General features: G+C 41.0%; 1 protein-coding gene across 3 annotated transcripts in view; it reads right to left on the bottom strand.

Moving 5' to 3' along the window:
* Positions 1–21,910, bottom strand: part of TTC6 (tetratricopeptide repeat domain 6) — a 50,512-nt gene extending 28,602 nt beyond the window's left edge. Inside the window, exons 1-20 of one of the 3 annotated variants that reach the window (XM_078858648.1) lie at positions 21,714–21,910; positions 20,875–20,951; positions 18,998–20,159; positions 18,452–18,700; positions 17,705–17,841; positions 16,397–16,558; positions 15,213–15,369; positions 14,930–15,034; positions 13,474–13,596; positions 13,052–13,168; positions 11,437–11,891; positions 10,749–11,262; positions 10,324–10,453; positions 9,673–9,848; positions 9,040–9,176; positions 8,247–8,416; positions 6,916–7,036; positions 5,829–5,979; positions 4,789–4,871; positions 1,131–1,207 (exon numbers count right to left, since the gene is read on the bottom strand). In XM_078858648.1, the coding sequence (XP_078714774.1) occupies positions 1,131–1,207; positions 4,789–4,871; positions 5,829–5,979; positions 6,916–7,036; positions 8,247–8,416; positions 9,040–9,176; positions 9,673–9,848; positions 10,324–10,453; positions 10,749–11,262; positions 11,437–11,891; positions 13,052–13,168; positions 13,474–13,596; positions 14,930–15,034; positions 15,213–15,369; positions 16,397–16,558; positions 17,705–17,841; positions 18,452–18,700; positions 18,998–20,159; positions 20,875–20,951; positions 21,714–21,737 (4,327 nt within the window). In that variant the 5' untranslated portion in view covers positions 21,738–21,910. The remainder of the gene's footprint in view (positions 1–1,130; positions 1,208–4,788; positions 4,872–5,828; positions 5,980–6,915; positions 7,037–8,246; positions 8,417–9,039; positions 9,177–9,672; positions 9,849–10,323; positions 10,454–10,748; positions 11,263–11,436; positions 11,892–13,051; positions 13,169–13,473; positions 13,597–14,929; positions 15,035–15,212; positions 15,370–16,396; positions 16,559–17,704; positions 17,842–18,451; positions 18,701–18,997; positions 20,160–20,874; positions 20,952–21,713) is intronic. The other 2 variants (XM_078858649.1, XM_078858650.1) reach the window with 2 other exon arrangements.
* Positions 21,911–23,558: the final 1,648 nt, after the last annotated feature.

The following is a 23,558-nucleotide window of genomic DNA, read 5'->3' as shown; positions in this document are numbered from 1 at the left end:
TGTAAACATTTTAAACGAGTCTGTGAAAATAAGGCACAAAATTATTGACTCCTGAAATATATTGCTGCAACCAATCGTGATGTCATCTTACACAACTGAAACATATTGCATCTAAATATGTTCAAATTAGATTTGAATTGCATTTAACACTATCTATTTTATGGTGATTGACAGTTTATCACATCACATTCATTTCCCAATATATACCACATTTGCATTGGAAGTCTACTTCGCATACTAAAATGCCTTTAAAAAATGCAATGCTTTGACAAAAATGTGTAAATGAGCACAATTGTTCATGCAAAGGCAATGGGTGAATGGAAAGACTGATAGAAAAATCTTGCAATAATTGAACTTTTTGGGATATTTAAGATGAATATCAAGTCAATTGACATACGTTTCGTATGTAAATTAGAACATTACAAAATCAGAAACCTGCAGCCTTGACTATGTTCCAATGATTCTGAATTTCTTCATTATGTTTTTTTTAAACCCTGCACTTTATCATCTATTCTATGTCTTATATTCCATCTCTGAATCTAAACCAATACTCACCAAGCTTTTACTTTCATGACAATGTTTACATTTTAAACATGTACAAGTCGCATTATTATGGCGTATTTTTGTATTCAATATGGAATTTATGAAATGTTTTCTATTATACCAGATATTATGTTGAGCTTTGTTGTGTCAACATGAAATATTTATCTGGGATTCACGATAAAGGTTACACTTTATGCTGAATGACATATCACATTGAATGTATGCAACAAATGTGTCTTATAAAATAATGTATGTGAATATACAATGGTCACGTAACAAGGATATCCATGAAAAATATATTTGGCTCCTTTATCCTTAATATAGACTTACTATATACCAGTGAAACTATTCAGAGATTACACTACATATACTACATATAATGCAATATATTAACAATTTAATGTAATATACCGATAAAATGTAAACTCACCTTTAATATAAAAGTGTAGTGATTTGTATATTCAAGGTCGATATGGGTCAGAGCCAACGCAAATTGCATCAATAAATCTGCTTTTAAAAGTTCCATATTTACTCGTGCATTTGTGTACATGTATGTAATGCAGAAGTGTGTGCGCGTGTAACCTCACCTTGACTCATTTCTAAAACGTGGCACAGGCAAAAGACAGCCAGTTCCTTGTTGTTCATTTCATACAGATACTGCCCTCTGCAGAAGAAAATACGAAATGCAAGCACATTGCGTTGACTTGTCATTGGGTGGCCCTTTCTGCCACGTCCTAATCACGTAATGAATAGATTTTAGGGGTGTAACGTCTCTAATAATATTTTTTTATACAAAAGTTAAGCATTTGTTAAATGACCTAGTTTGCTCAAAGTCAGGCACACATGGACCCAATGGCTTGACAGTATAATTTTTTCACAATTATATTCTCAACTGACAAAAAACGGCCCTTAAATTGTATGTTGTTTGTGTATATCATACATTTATTATAAACTATGTCAGCGATTAGTTAAATCTTTGCTCATATCTACATTTAATCTCATTTTTCTTTGGAAATGTTCTTAAAAAAATAGCTCTACATTGGCCTCTGATTTATATGTTAGTGGTTTATGCTGTAAAACGTTTGGCTAATTATGATCAAATACTGTGGTGGCAAAAACTGCATTTCTGTCAAAATGAATACAGCCCTCTCTATTTTGAATCCTGCACATTACCATACTTATTTTGAAGATAGTGACTATATGAATCAATCACATTCACAAAAATGAAAGCCATTGTTTACTTTAATATTTTGTGAAACTTATAATATGAATAAGTACGTAGAACAATCTCAGATACCTACCACATTGCATACAACAGTTGTATACAAAAGTTGCTCTGCCATGCTTCTATGGAATACATTTTCCAGCAGAACACTTATGATGATCAACAAGAGATTAAGTGACCGTTTTATATTCGTGCAATTTCAAAAAAATCATGCAATACATCGAACAAAATGTAGAGCAATATGTGTAATTCTAGAAATCCCCGCATAAATGTACACATACATTCCATTAGAGTCTTGAAACCAAAACACTTCGAATGCTGATGAGTTAATGACATTATAAACACACGAATACTTTTCATCGTCAACGTTGTTGCATAGATGATGTTAATATTTTATGGGCTCAAGAAAAAAAAAGACACGGTTGCTAAAGAATGGCTTTAAAAGGTAGCGAGTGATAATCCAATACTAATACCACAGTGTCCAATTACTGCTTTTTTTTCCGTGCCTTAAATGCTAATGTTGTTTGCTCTTCCCTGGGTGGCAGCAGGAGTTAAGGAAGGGAGATGCGAGCATTAAACAGAGCTCTCGGAGACCCCTTTTATTGTGCTCAGGCTCAGGGCCCCGTTCCCGGGGGGAGACGCGCAAGGTGTTAATCTGCCGATTGTCTTGCGATGGGGTAGGGGGGGGTAGCCAATGTTGGCCATTGTGCATCGTCAGAGCTGATGGACAGCAGCAAGAAATGGAATCCGTGTGAGAGAGGGACCCGCACGAGAAGAGGGAGGGAAAGGTAAACAGAGATTAAAGCTTCATTGTGCACGCCAGGCAGGGGGCCCTTTGTTGAAATGGTAGGGGAAGAGAGAGAGATGGGGGGGGGATAGGAGTGGTAGGGTAGAAAGGGGGTAGGGATGCATCAATCCCATGCTGGGGTGGGCGTCTCCATGACAAGTGTGGCAGACCTCGACTCTTCTATCCCAAAAAAATGACAAATGAAGCAAAGGCCGATATAGGTCTTATCATCCATGAAACATGATTGCCTTTGATTCCACATTAGTCTTTGATTCCAAAATTACAACATCAGAATTACGTGGTCTTCGCGTGGCAGCTGTATGAAGGACACAAATCCCATTGTTATACATGTACAGCCGTTTTTTCAATCCACTGCTGGATGAATGTTTTGTCGTGCCATGTAAGTCATGGAAGTTTTTTAATCAACCACACATCACCACGCTGGTCAGTGCAGGTCAGTGAAGAGAGCAGGGGCCCATGACTGGTTCAGTTGTCACGAACTAATGATGTTTGCCGTGGCTGGCAATCAAGAACCAAGTTTGCTTGGTTCATAACACAGCGTGCTAACCATTGCGCTACCACTACACCCCCCATTGTTATAAAACGCACTGTCAATTCAATGTTGCATGCTACAACTGAGCGGTGAAGCAGCGGGTTCGCGCACTTTCGTTATAAGCCCGGCGACACGAGCCCAGTTTCCAGCCGCGGCTAACATCAATGGCGAGAGCAATATCTAAACGGGATCTCGCCGTCCCCATCACCAACCCGCACTACTGCCCAGCGTGGTCAAGTGTGGTGAGAGGGCCCATATGCCTCCCTCGCACCCTCCTTTGCCTCCCCAACAACACTCTCCTCAAAGCATCACTCTCCACTGCGTCTCTCCCACCCATAACGTTCACCCCCTGCGTGGGACCCTAACTCCTCCGTTGGCTACGCACGGTGCGATAGAAGTTCAACATACATATGTACACAACTCGCTTGGTGGTGTTACTCCATTTTCCTCTTAGCCCTCTCGTATTCCCATGTTCAACCCCGTCTGACTGTACGCTAATACCTTCCCCTGTTTTTTTTTTCAATAATAAAATACTTCTGATAAACAAGATAAAAACATCCATAATAGAGGTTTTTGGGGGTTAGATCGCGTAAATATATAAATGTGTCGTTAAAACCCGCCACCACCCGACACAGCCAACTCGTGAGGGTTGTCACGTAAACTAGTTGGCTGTGTTGGCTGAGTCGGGTGGTGGCGGGTTTTAACGACACATTTATAAAGCCTACGTGTTAAAGATAAAAACACCATGCCTGACATAACGTGGGGAGACCTTTCATCTGGCAATGGTTTGATGAAGGGCTGTAAATTATTAATATAACAATTACAATTTAGGGGGACTTCACGTAAGAAAAGGCGAATATGATCAAATGTATGATGTATGATATACATTTGATTATCAAGAAATATTTCCCATTGCACTAAAAATCAATCGCCATCTATGCACTAAATTTCGATTTAAAGCTTTCGTGACTGCAGGGATTCATCTTCTTGGTTCTTTCGGTAAAGTCACGTAGAAGGGAGCTAATAAAATAATTAAAATAAAACATAATAAAATAATACAATTCTCACGACGTTTCGGCCAGGACGGCTGCTTGCGTTGTGGCCGAAACGTCGTGAGAATTGTATTATTTTATTATGTTTTATTTTTATTATTTTATTATCTCCCTTCTACGTGACTTTACCGAAACAACCAAGAAAACATCTATGCACTGTTGAAGAAAAGGACAATTGAGCTACTGCTATTGTATACAAGTGTGGGTTTAATGCATTTACTGTGGACATGTATATAGCATTAAATATTGGCATGAGTAGTAATAGTTTTAAAATGAAAATTTTAATATTAAAAACACTGTCAATATTGGAAGTTACCACGTCCCCGTAACTTAGCAACCAAAAACATTTGACACAAGCTCACTCCCAGGCCGTGCACTTTGGCACCAAGCGCTCATCAACAGCTCCAATCAGATCATTATCCTGGCCTTTGGACATTTTTCTGTCGGAACGCTGAGAAGACAAATCAGGGTCTGGCCTGGGAGAAACTTAATCCAATTGTAAGCTGCCGGCAAATGCACAAAGCAAATGAAATCCTGAAACTCTTTTGCAGAAAGCTGACCTCCCGCAGAAGCTAAATGGCCGCAATGTTCCGGCCTGGCAGAGGATTTGTGCCGTGGAGCGTCTCACCTCATCAGGTAGAGGTGGAACGAGGTTGGCTGCAGGTGGATCGCCTTGGTCACATCACAGAGGGCGCTGTGGAGGTCGCCAACCTGTTAGAAAATGTAAACACGTTTGACAATTGAACATTACTTTGTAAAAACAGGAACAGAAAGAGATACAAAAACGTTGCATCGATCGGCATTTCAGAGTAATACAATCACTGAACTTGCAGTGTTTTATTTGTATATAAAATGTGTTTAGTTATTTCAGCCCAAATTCACCATTGCTTTCCAAACTATATAATATATGTATATATTTTTTTTCCTTACAGTAAGTGTGACAATCTTTATAATATTTATATATATGTCTTGAGTTGAATAATGAACGAAACTGGTGGGTGGCCTCAGAATTCTTAGCAACTGTTCTTTGACCCATTGTGAAGCCTTCAGTGTGGTGATCTTTGATGTCTTGCTTGCGTTTGTTTTGGGTGTCTTCTCATTGATTCTGGTCCCTTTTGTTACTATAGATAGTGGTATTTGCAGATCATCCTTAGCTACCAACCAATGCATTCAGTCCTAGTTCATTATACAGAGCAACAGCATTCCACCCAGTTGCCAATCAATGCAACGTGGTAACCACATGCAGTCAACTTTAAATTTGCATCAGTGCGATACATATACACATCATTGATGACATGTTGGGGGAATTTAAAACATTATTCACTTACACAACATCTTCATACAACATGTTGCAAAAAGAGTAACTTATTATTGGAAGAATATACGTGAAATTAAGTTCTGCTTTGATTGTTTTACTTTGTTCTATGTTCCAACACTCTCTAATTTGGGGGAGATCACTCACAACTGATCTTGGATTCAGATTCAAATTGGAAAGAGATATTGCATTTCCATGGTTATCACCTCGTTTCAAAGACCGCGGTTGACCTGGTGGAATTAACACACAGAGTAGAGAAAAACGTGGCAAAGGCCCGTGTGCCCAGCAACGCGAATCCCACCGCCTCTCCCCATGAACACGAAAAGAAGCGCGTGGCAGCAGCTTCGACCAACCTTATGGTATGCGTCAGCCCGATGCACGTAGGCGCGGGCGCAGGTAGGCAAGGTCTTCAAGGCCGCAGTAAAACACTTTATGGCCGCATGGTATTGCTCCTTCACCGTGAGCAGGATCAGTCCTAGATTCATGTGGGCTAGAGCCACAGTCCTTCCATTCATCACAGTGTAAGTAAAAAATACTAATTTACAAGCAAATATATCATAAAGGTAAATGTTTAAATCAGTACAGAAAAATAAGCGTTGCACGATCTTGACTCCACAGCTATTATTCGTTTTGGAACTGAAGAATGTATGCATATATTTACTTAATAATATAATGTAGTTCAAGATGATCTTTACACATTAAACAGAATGGAAATGTGTACGTGAAAATCACTTACGTGTGGGATGCTAATACAAAGGTCATTCCATTCATTTCAATATTCCCTCTTTTTTTAAATGCCCAAAGTAAATATGGTGAGCTTATGGACACATATTATCTTATTATAAGTGGATTATGTTATCGGAGTCTTGATGATAGCATACTTTGTAACCAGTCCGTTGCGTTATTCAAAACTCTTGTACACAGCTGCAGATGCCACGAAGAGGCATCTTACAATTATTATTCCCTTTTAGTGATTCAATTGAGTGCCACAATTCGTGGTTGAGATCAAATTTAGGAAGAGTTAAAAATATATATTCTCGTGCATGCATAGCCTCACGTAGCTGCAGGGTCTATGCGAACAAATTACACGCAATAATTTAAAATAACCGATTCTTACACGCACAATTCTAGCTCTGTGAAGGCATCGTGAGAGTAGGAATCGATTTGAATCAATAAATTGATGCAATGCTACGTGCTAAAAAAATACCCAGTACTACTTAAGATGCACTTCGTGGTATGTTGACAAAACTGGTATCCGCTGCTAAGCTACAGGGGCATGCGATCACATGACCCATTAGACCTCTTGACTAGGATTCATTATTGCATAAGCCACACACTTGTCTTTCAATGTATTATTGCTCACAAGTGATACCAGGAACATGCAAATGGAATACTAAGCAATGCTGAAAGGCTAACGGTGGATTGATGAAACACACCAACCTGTCCATCTGCTGTACAATCTCAAAGTCACAGATTGCTTGTGTCCACCTTCCCATCTGGGCGTACAGCATCCCACGGTGCAGGAAAGCCAGCATATTGTCTGCCCGGTTGTTCAAGAGGACTGTAGAAACAAGGACCACAAAGAAAAGTAAAGTATTCAAAGCTGGTAAGAAAGCAATGTTACTTGATTGCGATCTAAGTTCATATAAACTAAACTAAAACTAAACTTTGTTTTATTTTGACCAGGTAAGGCCCACTGACTTCTTTTTCAGAAGCGACCTGGCCACACACGATAGCTCAACGAAGTGGCTTACCATTGTGTGGAAGTGGTATAGCAGCCAAAAACTCTAAACGCATGTCGATTCTAAATGTGTAGGGAAAACAGGAGGGCTCGGAGAAAAATCCATGCGACAACGGGGAGAACATCAATACTCTAAACGTACAAGCGTCAGGGTCGGGATGAACCCACGACTTCCTGCATACCAGGCGAGGGAGTTAAGATCTCGCCTCCACGGCACCCTATGCACAAACACAAGTTGTCAATGCACGTTGCAAACATGTAACTAAAATTATGATTTGAACCCAAATGCACTGTACATATTCAAACTGAACCTTGGAGATAAATTAAGGTAGGTTTAATGATTAACATATCGTATCTAAACTTACATCTGCACTAAAAACAAAGCAAAGTACAATACAATTTACAAATTGGACAAGGCAGTCATTCATAGGCAGAGGACAAATATCTTTAGTCCAGCATAAGGGCAGGGAGTCTAGAGCACGAATGGCTGGGGGAAGGGAGTTCGAGATGATGGGGGCAGCAGGGGAGACTGAGCGACCTCCCACTGAGCAAAGGTTGCCTGGAGCTTGGTTGCTGGAGCAGAGAGTTGCGTGGAAGAGGGTGAGATGAAAGGGGGCCAAAGTATGTAAGAGCGAATCGTCCATGGAGGATCTTGAAGGAAGGACAGACTATTTGGATGATGTGTTAGGGGTGCCACAGTGGCGAGATGTTAACTACCTCGCCTGGTATACAAGAGGTCATGTGGATTTTTCTCCGGGTCCTCTGCTTTTTTCCTCCACATTTAGAAACGTGCGTTTAAAGTATTTGGCTATTATAACGTTTCACAAAAGCCACTTTGTTGAGCTATCATCCGTGGCTAGGTCGCTTCTGAAAAACAGCCATATAACTCAGTCGGCCTTACCTAGTATAATAAAAAAAAAAGTTCAGTTTGTTTAGTTTTAGTGTTATGATTTCCTGCAGGTGCGAGATGTCTTGCCGGTGTGAGATCTCTTGCTGGTCAATATTTCAACAGCTTTCAATGACATCACACCTGAGATGCTGAGGTCCTGCAGAGCCTTTGTCGGGAGAGCTTCACGCAGGAGGCACCCTCGATGGTAGAAGCCGATCCAGTTCTTTGGGTCCAAGCGGATGCTCAACGTAAAGTCTTTGATTGCCTCCTTGTAGCAGTTCACACCGGCGTACGCTATTCCTCGATGTGTACTGGAAAAATAAAAAAAGATAATTTAAAGCCCTTCGTTAAGCCATTGCTGGTTGAAGGCCTCCCCATGTCGTGTAGGGTATGGGGTTTGTTAGCTCTACGTGATCACACTGATCAGTGCCGATTGGTGACTCTACGTGATCACACTGATCAGTGCCGATTGATGTGAGCTGTGGCTGGAAATTGTGCTCAGGAAGGGAGGTTCAGTACAGCGTTCTCACCAATTTGCCACCTCTCTCCAAATATGTGCTTTATTTGTACAAATTGTAGCACAAATGTGCAATGTATGATTGGCCAACAGAAATATGGCTTTGAGAAAGTATGTTTTAATTACATAATGGTTGCTGTAAAGAATTACCTGGGAATGTAAGGATGCATCAATTCATTGATTTAAATCAATTCTGTACGTTCACGATACAGACAATGTAAAATTTGTATTTGAATACATCAATTACAATGCATGAAAAAAAATACGCAAATGACATGCTAATGTTACATTATGGATTATAAGGCATGCAATACTGCACAATAACGAGAAACAATTAAGAACTAATACCGATGCAATGTAAAAAATGACAAAAACAAATGGGCTATCGAAATGAATCATTATAGGTGCATTAGTTACCGATGCAGTGCATTGTTCGGCTCTCGATCAATCAAAGTTGTAAAGTCCTGGATGGCAGCAGCCCAATCTCTTTGCTTCAAGTGAAATCTTCCACACCTTATCAACGCTTCCACCTGGCTTGGGTTGATACGGGCAGCCTGGAGGTGACATTTTTCAGAGTTAAGATGTATTCTCCAATTTAAATAAAATACTGCAGTACATTTGGAGGCAATGCAGTACCTGAATTTAAATTACTTTGTAATAATGTAAGTTAAACATTTAATTCCCGTTGTCAGTGCATTTGTACAATAGACAGCACATAGCAGGGCTATTTGAATATAGACATAAGCATGGGGAAATAATCTAAATATCACTTGTACAATATGCATATGAAATAGAAAGATTTTAATCGTGCCTTATTACATTGCAGTGAAACATAAAATTAATTTTAAAACAACCACGAAAAAATGTGCGTGTACCTTTAAACATCGTACAATACGTAATAATCTCTACACATCAGTTGTTCAATCCTTACATATAAAAATATTTAGTTTTTGAACCAACCTTAATCAGGATGCCGTTATGAATAATGACTTAGAACATACGTGTGCAATTTTCACATGCCAAAGATTTATAATTTAAAACATACAGCACCTGAGCATAATCCTGCATAGCCAGTTGCATATCCCCTCTCCGCTGATTGGCTTCCGCACGTCGAAAGTAACTCTCATAATCCTCAGAGTTGTACTTTATAGCCTGGCTGTAGTTGCACAGAGCCATGTCGATGTCTCCGAGACTGCTGTGTATTTCTGCGCGGGATCTATATGCGTCTTTGTGAAATACAGGACAGAATTGCCTTCACATTTGCAGAGCTCTGAAATGTGACGTGCTTTACAGACATTGCAACGGATTTGCCGCGCAACACTTTGCTTTTGTTACTGAAATGTAGTAGAGTACAATGTCGCATGTCATCTGACTCACTGCGAACTGGGTAATAGATAGATATATGAATATATGTAGAAAATGACCGTAGGCATATATAAAATAACTGGAGCAAAAGTAAAGCACAAACTACTTGTTAAACATGGGAAAATGTACTACTATAGATTAGAAGCGAATGGATACTGTACGTGAACGTGTATAGAAAATGACAGTAACACCATGCACTGAGTTTTGGTGGTGAATAGGTCAGGGCGGATATGTGAATTGGATACGTGACGTTGTACCTTTACTGTATAATCGTGTCTTGTGAAAAATACGTGTGTATGTAGGTATGTATGTGATTAGTGAGTCGTAGGGTAATACCTGCACGTGTCTGGTTATGTTTGAGGATGAAGTTCAGGTCATGTAGTGCGGCACGCGGATTGTCTAGCAGCAGGTGAATAAAGTGTCGATGCCAGTACGCGTCCAGCAGCATCACTTCCTTGTCGATGGCCTGAAGAAAATTGTGTTCATGACAATGAGGAATACATGTATCGTCCTATTATTATTGTGTGCGTTATGGCAATTATGTAAAGTCATACTTTTCCCATGTTGAAAACCAGCCGAGCAATTATACGGTCAAATTTTGCACGCAACACAGGCGATGGTTCTTAGCGGAGTAGGAAACGGAGGTAATAAATGATCTCACGGCAGGCTGAACCGCGAAGCAATTTCAGAATTTCATCACAATGCATACATGTCGGTGAAAAGAGAAAAAAATGCAATGTATAAAACTGCATACAACTTACTGTATCTAAATCTGACTTTGCCAAATCGAGCCGCCCAAGCTTTCTGTAGACAGCTCCCCTGCGACAAAAATGAAATGACGAGGGCTGTCCTTGAGCCTCAATGAGACCAGAGAGACGTTCAACTTCTGCTTCAAGATCCTCCTTCCCTGGCTTCAGCTCTGCAAACCCCGTGTTCACACCAGCAGGCGCAGCACTAGCATCACGAATTTCAACATCTGTCTTATCTACTGCTGATACACCTAACGCCTCCGAATTGGTCCCTGTAGCCGCATGCAATAAGTTGTTGCTGGGCTTTGGTTGAGGAGGAAACACTTCATCAAACCAGCGGTTCCAAATGTCTCGGACCCACTCCCGAGGACTTTCATCTTCAGGGATTCTGCCCTGATTGTCGGCAAAGCTCCCAAAATCCAAACACCGTGGAAGGCTTGGTCTACGGCGGTCACGATGAACGCTGTGTAAAACCCACGAGTGTGGCTTCCTGCGTGGGCTCTGCAGATGAGGATCTGAACAACACCTGCAATAACAAAGCAAACGGAGATTTTTTTGTAAATGACACACTTTAGGAACCGCACGCGAAGAAAAAAATACGTCTCGAAAACCCCAGTCGGAAGGATAATATCTAATATGAAGTGTGTACGGTATTCCGTGCAACGCCATAGAATTGTTTATGTAAAGGCACACATAATACCTTGTCAAGAGCCTTGGGGGTAACTGGAGCTGATCCAAGACAGCTTCGAGCTTGTCTGGGTGGAGTGAATGTCTTTTTTTCTTCTTTTTCTTTGGGTAATGGACATATTTTAGACCTGCTTCTCTGGCCTTTTCAGCTGGAGTTAATTTGGCAATTTTTTGCCTTGGCTTAACACACACTTCTGTTTGATCAGAACTTTTTGCAGAAGCATCTTGAAGTTCTTTGGCAGCAAATTGTAGCATCGCTTTGTGAGCTTCCAGTTCATCCATGCAAGTCCTGAAGTCAGAAGGTGCTTTCAAATTAAAGTCAGAATCTTCATGATTTAAAGATGGCTCAGATGTGCATTTCCTTGGTTTTAACATGTGGTTTACCTTCTCGACTACAGAATATACGTGCCAATTTAAAAGTCTTGGATCTTCGCATTTTTCACTTGAACATGTTTCCCACACTTCTTGCTGTAACAAAGCAACAAAAAAACAAATGCTATTCATGCACTGTTTGACAGGAACGTATCCAATTAGAGGCAGCCAATTGCACTACATTGTCTCTGTTTTTTTACGTGATGTTAAAAGTTGTATTGACCGTTTTATTCCAAAACAGTATGAACTAAGGAAACTAAATCACTCATGAAAATGAACTCGGGATTCCATAACGGGACTCCACTGGCTACATTCCTCAATTTAGAAATAAAATGCGAGCTATTTTAATGCAATTGGACGTTCATAACGATGCACGTATCACACGCCACCCTGTAAAAAGTTGCTATATAAACAGCAACATGCAGTTATGCTAAACACAAAAAATAGTATACAAACATCAAAACATATTAATGCACCTGCTATAGATAACCAATTTTGGGGCAGTTTGTCAGAGATAGATATTAACATGCACACCTCTAGTAAATGAGACACACACACACATTAGAAGTTGTTTAGAAATCGTACTGCATTTTTTTTGCTCTCAATAACAAAAGCACATACACACAGAGTTGGACATTACCTACACACGCACGCACTTTGTCTCAGTAACAATTTATGAAGATTCGCAAATTGTTGGGAATGTAAAAAATATCAGTGTCAATAATTTAAATAGCCTAAGGAAAAACCTCAGCTTTTGTAAAAATAGGCAGAACACAAACAACATCGCTGTGTTTTATATTTATATTATTTTATTATTTCCCTTCTATGTGACTTTACCGAAAGAACCAATAATATGAATCCCTGCAGTCACGAAAGCTTTAAATAAAAAATCTCGACTTGTAACAATATAATTTTTCATACAGGTCACCATTTTGAAGACGACGCCACACTTATCATTACATTCGGCTGTACAGTATTTGTTTAAAAATGTTCCACTTGAAAGAAAAACAATCCCAAGGTGAGAACATATATATACACGCAATGTTTTTTTTACACTACACCTTTTCATCTGTAGTGCGGCTACACCCAAAGTGCAAACACGTGTGGGTACACCCAAGAGCTGGCCTGCGGTGGTAAATAAAGTGTGTGGCCAAGCCGGTGTTGAAAGCTCGTCAAGAGAGCTAAACCTTGCAGAACAATGGCCTGTGTTCAGTGTGGGGGGGGGGGGCATGTCAGTGTGGGGGGGGGGCATGTACCTGTCTCCGTGCCCCGCCAGAGCCTGCGCAGGTCACCACGAGGTCACTGAGTGACCGCAACGGCCCGGGTCTGCCCAAGGCTGGCTCTGATCCATAAGTCCGAGATAACACACGACCCTATTCAATTCCAGGTCGCCAATTATTAACCAGCAAAGAGCGAATGCTCTTTTAAACAGAGTATTTACTGCAAGTGACGTGCAATATATATATAATTGTGAGACATTTACACTTTTGTGCAGAGTATGGTTTGAGTAAAAGTGCATCGTTGTGTTTTGAAATGTGTGAAAAATAAAGTGTGTAAAGCCGCAGCTTTTATTTCACGTATGTCCTATGTTGGATGTTTTACCAAGATTACATTTAAATATGTATTCAATACAGTCATAAAAAATAAAGATGGTTATTAATAGAATTCTGTGACTCACGATATGATCTCTCTCTTCAAGACGTTCTCTCATCTCTTCTTCATCATCATCATCATCGCCTTCATTATCCATTTCAGCAGGAAGTGCCTCTGTATCGGCCATTGTTTTCAACAGATCAGTCTGCTCGTAACAGAAACGTTGTTTCACAATTGTATAATGCCCCGTAAGATTAAATGACATTGTCAGTCAATTATTGAAATTCATATTTTTTTCTAGACTGAATTATAATACCTAAAGAAAGCCTGGCAGTGTTTGAAATCATCCACCACCTCCTTCCCAAGTAATTTATTATTTTTATATACACACAAGGTGGAGCGGTGGGTGAGACAGTGGCTCACGCACTGAACTATGAACCCGGTGACCTACGTTTGATTCCCAGCCATGGCTATTATCAGCAGTGAGTGATAGTTTAACTGATCATGGGCACCTTCACAAAGCCACACTGACTCATTAGTGTGGTGAAGCATGGACCACCAACCCCCATGACTGTGTGAATAACAAATTATTTTGTTATTCACACATTCAATACATATTTATACACAGCACGGCACATATATAAGAGATAATATATTAAAGGTATGCACTCACACTTATTACATTATACTGTACTGTATAAAAATACAACATGCTGTGGTGACATCTGAAACCAATGCATTGATTAAAAGATCATATGAAAATGGAACTTAAAAATAAGGCTAGCAATCAAGTTCTACTTTTTCATTCCTCATTCTCAAAATGTTCTTATACATTCGATATAATGTACTGTTATTGTAGAAAATGTATAATGGTATAATTCTTATCCTGCAACTGCAAGCCTAGCAGAAGGGAGACATGGTTACTGGCAGGATCACAAATAGAAAATGTATTATTTAAAAAGAGTACTGTTGTTTTAATTTTGCCATCGGTGTCATGTCATGCAACGACATAGCCATCTGTGTTAGGAAACAGCCCATTAAATAGGACACTACAGAGCTACTTCTGAGATTCCATAAATTGACCAATGTCCCAGTAGTGGGCAGGACATTTCCAAATGATCCGCACAGAGATTGACGTCTGTGGCATGATATTCAAAACAATATTTTAAATTCTCAATGCTGAAATGGAGTAAATGTAAAAATGGTGGGGTTTTTTTTGAGTGCAGTCATTGGTGACGACACTTAAGAACCGATTGCATTACAGGCGGCTAGCTGTCTGAATTTGAACCCCGGCTCTCAGCCCTGTTAGCTCAGCACTCTTGACCTCTGGGCCACCCCAGGCAGCTCAAACATACCTGCAGAGTACATAAGATGGCATTCTAGTAAAAAAAATTTAAGGACAAGAAAAAGGCAGCTTTAAAGCATCAACTGCTTTTTTTCAGTTAGAAGATGCAATTTTTCTCCGCAGACATCGAATAAAGCCTATTTTTTTTATATGACCGCAGTTTAAATTTGCACATAACCAACAAAGAAAATCTTACCTGGTATATGGGACAAAGAAGCTGTTTGAAGTAAGAGGTTGGGCAAGCAAACTTAGGAGGCGAAGGATTCCAGAACAACCTTGAAACATCTATCTTCAGTGGCACCTGGCATTAAAAAGCAACCAAGGGTCTTTATTACACAGTACACCAAGGCTCTTGACAAGCACAGGTGCACATTATAAAGCATCGGGGAATTAAATGAATGAGCGTAAATGGGTGTATATGTATTTACACACACGATGGGAAATAAAAGTTCGGAATGACATCAATGCCATAAACTTACCTGCTTCCCAACCACACAAAACTGAGGACTTTGTACGCAGATCTCTGCGACCCTCTGCCATTCCTCTAGACTTGAAGGACATAGTGTTGGCATAACAGGTAGACAGTCTTTCTCAGAAGCTAATACTTCTGAAAGGGTGACTCCTTGCTCTAGAGTTCTGAAATACATTTTAAAAGAACAATAAAGTACCTATTTGATGCCGATCTGCAAGCCACCATCTCCGATGAGGGCACAGCTGGCTATCTACGGTGCGAAAGTTCTACATATGTACTACTTTATTATGTCACTACGTTAAATTTGCAAAACTCTGATTCAGAACACATTCTGTTAATTACATAAATATTAGTAACCAGTGGTGAAAAATTGCTCATTGTTGTGTATTGTTAAACAAAACATGTTATAGAAAACAAAAACCTCAAATAGAGACTTTTATAGACTTTTGGGGCAACTGCTATTAATGAGCACCTGTTAAGACTGGCACAGCATACATGGGGGTGGTATGACCAGCACACCACGTGGCCGTCTTTGTCTCCCCATAGTGTGATGTTAACACACCACACCAGATACTTATTGAAGGTTGAATTGACCTATGGGTGACTCAGGACCAGTTCAGATTGCACTCGCCACTGATATTAGCTGTGGCCAGGAAACAAACTGAGGTCAATGGGTTTGTAGCGCAGTACACCAACCTCTCAAAAGTTATATACAGACACATACACTTCTACTTACATCCACATACGCACACACATACACGTTAAACACATACCGACACATACACATAAAGTATATAAACACACAGTCATACGTACGTACACACATTCACGCATAAAGATTAAAGATCCCCCATATAGCTATACAGCCTGACGGGGGGAGGGGGGGGGGCTGTTAGCAAGCATATATTAACGTCACCACTATCCACAAAGGGTTGTTGTGGCTAGCACCCACACCTTTGTCTCCTCTTTGTTGATGTTTGCTCACTGCACCAGGTAGTCATCTAAGGCTGAGTCAATCTCGGATAAACCTCAGAAAAGGTTCAGGTCCCACTTGGCAGCGGTGTTATCTGCAGCCAGGGTTCAAACCCAGGGTACCGAGTTGGTGGCACAGCATGATAACCACTGCACCACCATCAACAACATAGACATTTAAAGTAGCTTCGTTATTTGTGTCATGAGTAATTTAGGTACCTTGCCGTTTCCGAATTGAAACTTTCTTCAGCTAATTTACTCCAGGAAGGTGGATACTTGCTGGGTGCATGACAAAACCTGGAAAACTGCTGCAACCTTGGAGGAACAACATCGCTTAGGTTTCCAGTGCAGAAATAGTGGATGCTGCAAGCACCAACCTCCCTGTCAAAACACAAAACAATATTATAGTTCTTAAAGAATATATAAGTGTACCATGTGTCAAAATATCATTAAAAAAATTCAAACGATTAGCCCGTAAGCACAAACTAGACACTTGCTACACAGGTGGCAAATGTCGCTGTGGTTATCAATGGTGGCTAAGTTCACAGAAAGAGACTGTGTATAGTAAAGCATATATACTATTAGAATTAACTTTTTATAATCATGACAACAGGACGTAATTAGGATCTTTGTTCCAGAGTTGTGTTGGCATAATAACACAACTGTGGGCACATTGAAGGCTTTGTAAACAGTTGATTATCAACAGAGACACATGAATGGTCCCAGGAAAGAAAACTCTCCAAGAGAGGATGTCCTCACAAAAAACACCATCAACAGGCCATGATCAAAACTATTTTTTATTTTACCAGGTAAGGCCCACTGAGCTATATATCTACTTTTCAGAAGCGACCTGGCCACAAGTGATTGCTCAACGAAGTGGCTTATCATGTGGAAATTTATAGCAGCCAAATACTCTATACGCACGTTGATACTAAATGTGGCGGGAAAAACCGGAGGACCCAGAAAAAAATCCACGCGACTACGGGGAAAGAGACACGCAAACTCCAAATATACAGCAGGCATCAGGGTTGGGATCGAACCCACGACCTCCTGTATACCAGGTCGAGCTAGTTCACATCTCGCCACCGTGGCACCCATCTTCACAGAACATCTTCAAAGAACATCTTCACAGAACAGCACATGTGTCAGTTATAAAAACATGAGATACATGAACAGTGGCAAAGCTATTGAGTGTGCAGGCGGTGCATCTGCATTGAGGCCCATGGGACGAAGGGGCCCACAGGCCGGAGGGGCACAAGTGCAGGGTTACAAAGAGTGGTGACATTGGACAGGGGGCACCATTTCATTTCCGGAACCAGGGCACCACTATGCTATGCTATAGTTGGCATGGGCCATACATGAACATCACTTGATTGGGATGTCTTAACTCATAACATAAACAATTGTGTTTTTTTATGATTTCATGAAATATTTGTTAGTTGTTTTCATTTACACATCATGCTGTCAACGTGCAACTAATAATAATAACACACACATATCCACAAAATAAAATAGAAAATATCCCACTTATCAGTAGCTGCCTTTGCAGGCAGGTTGTGCAGAGGCTTATCCGCAAACTGTTTCCTGTTCTCTGAGCCACCAAGTTTCCTTTTAACAAAATGTTGCTTTATTCTTTGTACTTGAAAAAAGTTGGCAGGAGAAATCTGGACAAACATAATGACACTTAAAGTTAATGTACATCACATACAAGTTTCTGAGCCCACCATAAGTTCGAAATTAAGTTGTAAAACACATCTTAACACTTTTTGACATATACCCTATGACATAAATGTATTGATGTGAATATGACCAAAGACCACTAACATTAATCATGACGTATGGTAGTGCTGTAACAAAAACAATAGATTTATTGTCATGGCAGGATCACTTCTAAATCAATCTGTTACCCTGGAATAAGAATGCATTCAGCTTTTTTTTACCTTTTTGTGTCGAAACCACTCTTTGCAAGTTGTTCAAACATTTTACAAAGTCATCTGTCACCAAGGACTGTCAGGTCCTGGGTGCACGCCTCCACATACTGGGGTGGAGGAATTTAGACTGGGTAATGAGATAGTTAATTAAGGAAAGGCAAACAGTCGCCTTTCTGCATTTCACAACCATCAATTCTTGCTTGCTAACGCATCGAACGGTCATCTGAACAACAAAATGTCAGGTCATCTACTTATTTCCCTTAATCGATATACATTTGGATTCAGTTTGCACAAAATTTCACCCTGACCTCGCCTAACCTGTTTGCTGGAATCCATGAAATACCTGATCGGGAAGCATGGCATCTTCTCTTTCATTAGACAAATCAACAGTTCGTTTTCCGTGATTGCTGTGACTGGAATCAAGGATTGTCTGGGATTTCGAAGAGACCTTGAACATTTTCTTTGTCACCGCACAATCTTTCATCTCTGACGCAGCGTCTGGCAAGCATGTGACAAAGACTGGCGCTTTGTTTCGGCTGCCACAAATTGATGAACTTCCATCTGCTTGATTTTTCTTGTTTTCTGCACGTTTCTGTATGTAGACATGAACTTTGCATCATCAAACGATTAATGAAACATTATGTTTTTCTAGCTCTATGGTGTTGAATGTATAACGCAACAATGGAAGTACACAATTCATTATTACAATTGTTTAAGATAATAATAATTTACACTTACTAGGCACCATTCACAATGTCTGCAGGTGCCAGGATTGAGGCAGCAGAAGGAAAAAAATACTTGACAATATTGCATTTAATTTTAATGCAAGGTACACATTGGTTTGACATGGTGATGAAATATTTAATATCATAGTAATATATCTACTGACCTGCTCAAATTTGGGCGTAGAGGTGTGCATCACTCCTTCATTATCTTTAGTCATCTGATGCGTGTCAATGCAGAATTCTTCCCGACACATATTCCTGTTATTTAACGTGACCTTGTCAGACAGGCTTGGTGAGTGTAGCACGAATGGTGCAGGATATGGTGGTAGATTTCCCTTTCCACCATCTTCATCCTTCATATGTTTCTCAAACATTTTTGGAGCGTCAGGTTTAGCGATCTCTTTAGCCTCTTTCAACAGCTCTGCAGCTGACTTTTGGGAAGCCATTATTTCATGAGTTTTGGTCGCAGCACATTTGTCCCTATGTATTAATTGTGCATCTTCTTGCGAAAGCCAACGCGAACCATCTTCCTTTTGTTGTTGATCATTTGGCTTATTTCTGTCCAGAGAGTATGACTTATATATTTTATCGCAACTTTCACCGTCATTGTTTTTGTATCCAAAATTATGTTTTTGATTCTGTAAAGCAGATTTTGTGGTAGCTCCAGGTGCTGTCCTTCCTGTGGAACTCTGTAGTTGTGGCACAGTAGATTTAGCAAATGCTTGACAAGACGAATTTACAGTTGGCTTGGCTCTGGTATTTATGACAATCTGAGTAGTAGTCCCAGCAAAAGGTGCTATAACCGGTTTTTGGCACGAGGGCACAAGCACATTTGGCACCATTTCTTCATCACGTTTACCATGAATATCAGGGATAGATGGTGTTGATGACCATTTCCCACGTTTTTTTTCCTGTGTCTTATCTACATTCCCATCTTTATTTATTCTGGGAATGGCTGCACCACCCACAGGTGACTTACAAATTCTGACAGCATTCTCTTTAGGGATGCGTAAATCACACGATCCAGCGGGTTCACTCTTTGTACGCAGTGCACACTCGGTTAAAACGATTTTATTTTGAAAACCTGAAAATGCAACTTTGTTAACGCGGCCGTGGGATGAGACACTGGCAAGTCTGGTTTGGCTACGAACGAGCTGCGGAGAAGGTTCAAGTTCTGGGAAAAACCTGGGCGTCTGCGCGGCTGCAAGCAGTTCTGTCTGCACACTGCGCCGTGGTTTGCTCAGCAGGCAATCTTCTTCCCCGCTTTGGCCACACGCGCGATCGATGCGGTGATCGTTCGATGCCATATTTAAGGAGTGGTGAATCCTGTAAAATGTGAAAAATCACAAGTTGCATATATAAACACTTCCTAAGCGGGCTCACTGTCAAATAGTTTGCGTGGAATTAAAAGTTCAATTCCTGTATCAGCTACCTGGTAATTTTTACAATAAATTATAATAGCTATTTGTCTACTGTAAAACATAAATTGTCTAAAACGCAAATTTGAGGACTATGTCTTCTTGGTTCTTTCGGTAAAGTCACGTAGAATGGAAATAATAAAATAATAAAAATTAAACATAATAAAATAATTCTCAGGACGTTTCGGCCACAACGCAAGCAGCCGTCCTCAGGTGAAGAACATTTATTTTATTATTTCCATTCTACGTGACTTTACCGAAATGTGAGGACTATGGTCGATCATATTAATATCCGGGTCCTCCATTTATAAACATGCGTTCAGAGTATTTGGCTGCTATATATTTCTACGTAATAAGCCACTTCGTTGAGCTGTTATTTGTGGCCAGGTCTCTTCTGAAAAAGAACTATATAGCTCAGTGGGCCTTACCTGGTAAAACAAGTTAATAGTTATAGTTAAATAGTTATAGTTAAACAGATATTAGAAAGCATGCGACCCGAGTGTGAGCCATTATCGAGAAAACAATGTAGGCCGGTTTCCTGTTACATGTTTATTATATGTTTTGACCCATTAATGAGCTGCAAACGTGTTCATGTATAGAGGACCACGGAGATTTGACAATACTTGTTAGAACCGGCTCCACCGCCCGGCTGATGCTTTTGCCCCGTGTCTGTTGATTGCTCCTCGCACCTCTGAATCTCCTACTGGACACGTGTTGAAAAATAGCTTTATAACTCATCGGATTCCTCCAGTATACATATTCTGATTCTCTCTGTTCGAGAGTGACTACAAGTTCAAATGATGATTACTCTATAAGACGCTCCGTATACTAAGACGCACTCCAAATCTTTGCAAGGTTGTTGAATTAAGTTAGGGGCCGTCCATAAATGACGTCACGCGATTTTGGACGATTTTTGACCCCCCCCGTCACAAAAAGTCAGACCCCCCCTACCCCCCTCAAATATGACGTCACAAAGCTCTGCCCCCCCCCCCCCACCAAAACCATATTTCCATTTTGAATATAAAACATACTTCAAATCGCTTCAAACTATTGTCACTGTAGTGCGTATTTAATGTGGCGCTGCACTCTGATGTTGTAGGAGTGTTGTTATGTCAATTATATATTTATTTAAAGTTGCGAATTTTGATGTGACGTTACATTTCTCACCCCCCCCCCCACTCGTCACACATCGTCACAAATATGACCCCCCCCACCCCCCTAGGTGCGTGACGTCATTCATGGACGTCCCCTTATACAAATCTAGTCACACGCACGCCTACCGGATTATAAGACGCACCAGTGACACATCTCATCAACAGCACCTACAACATTTCCTCAACATTAGTGGGGGTTGGTGGGGGGGGGGGAATTACGTCTTATAATCCAGATTAAACGGCGTTCGACACCTTAATTGTCCGCTCCGGCGTGGTGAGGGTGCGTTTTATAATCCCGAGTCGCTCACCGTCGGTGTCGTGCGGGCCTTCATCAGTCGCTCCTTGAGTCGCACAACACGCGCACTCGGTAACAAGCTTCGAATTTAATTCCATTTGCAAAAAACTAATTTTTGTTTCCACTCACGAGACGAGCGGTCAAAGTGGGGGAAGAGGCCGTTGCCACGGTAACAGCAACAGGCAGTGGCGGTGACGTACCGACGCGATGGCGTCATCACGCACAGCGCGGTGACGTCATCACGCGCAGCGCGGTGACGTCACCGCGGACATCGCAAAGACGAAGATGCCCCCTCCCCAGTGTAGCTTCGGCAGACTGTTGGGGCAAGTGCTGTGAGCGAGCGGCGCTTATTGAAGTCAGCCGTGGCACGGCATACGAGGGGGTGGGTGGCCAGCACCACGCCCGGCCGCCTTTGTCTTCCTGGTGGCATTTCTTTTTTTTTGCAAACCACACCGGATAATCGTCACCGGTGTTGGCCGTGAGTGGGAATCGAACTCGGCGCACCGGGTTCGGAGAGCAGCGCGCTACCCGCTACACTACCCGGTGACGTCTTCGTCATGTGACGTCGGCGCCTCCGTGTGTGACGTCATGGCAAGCATCGAGTACGCCACGTGCGTAAGGAGCGAGTAATGGTTGGTGCCAACGTGTTGACGTTGGAAATGACCAACTTTGATTTATGCTAATTTTATGTAAATGTTAAATTCCGTTTTCGGGTTGTAGCGTAAAGTTGCTTTTGCTCCGATTTGATGGGAAAATAAGCTAACGGCTCAATGGGCTTTACCTGGTAAGATGAAAAAAGTTTAGTTGTATTTGTATGTAAGTTATTTATTTACCTTTCCTATATACTTAATACTCTTATCGTGTTTTTGCATTGTTTGTTGTTGCAACGTTCTGACCCACCCCTACGGGAGATCTGAAAAAAAGAGCTTTATCGCTCATCGGATTCCTCCAATATAAATAAATATTTTGATCCATGCTTGCTTGATTTTTTTTGTACTTTATTTCTCAAACAACGTTAATTCCCCGTGTTGTTTAAAGCCTGTGTTTTTCCATTGTTCTGTTATGCTAGCTTTTGGGGTTTTCTCGTCCTCTGCAAGATGTGTGTTTACGTGATTCGTTTTGCTGTGGTAAGGTTGGAGGACCCATGCAGGTCAACCTTGCACATGCGGCTATCCTGGCCTCTTCAGTTCTCACGGGTTAAACAAATTTCGCTTCAAAGTTGATGACTAGGATAATGATCGCAACGTATGAGAGTCCCGAGACAGAACATACGAGATCGGGGCCGTCCATAAATTACGTCACGCACCTAGGGGGGGGGGGGGTCAGACATTTGTGACGATGTGTGACGAGAAGGGGGGTTTGAGAAATGTGACGTCACATCAAAACGCGCAACTTTAAATAAGTATAGACGACACGTTCTACTTAATTACATAGACTTTTTATAAATGTTTTCTCCTACAACATCAGAGTGCAGCGCCACATTAAATACGCACTACAATGACAATAGTTTAAAGCGATTTGAAGCATGTTATTTTCTTTTTTTGGGGGGGGGGGGGGCAGAGCTTTGTGACGTCATATTTGAGGGGGGGTCTGAATTTTTGTGACGCCGTGTGACGAAGGGGGGGGTGGGGTCAAAATCGTCCAAAATCGCGTGACGTCATTTATGGACGGCCCCATACATCAAAGTTTGTTGTCCTTTTCTCGCTCCTCCGACTCTAGCTACGTACTATTGGCTGCGTACTGTGCGAAATAAGTTCAGAATCCGAATATGTATTTATACAGGGGGAATCCGATGAGCTATAAAGTTACAAATAATAGCTCAACAAAGTGGCCCACCATTTGAATATTTATAGCACCA

Source organism: Lampetra fluviatilis, chromosome 7, assembly GCF_964198595.1.
Source record: "Lampetra fluviatilis chromosome 7, kcLamFluv1.1, whole genome shotgun sequence".
NCBI lineage: Eukaryota > Metazoa > Chordata > Hyperoartia > Petromyzontiformes > Petromyzontidae > Lampetra > Lampetra fluviatilis.
This window is presented reverse-complemented; position numbering and strand designations above follow the sequence as displayed.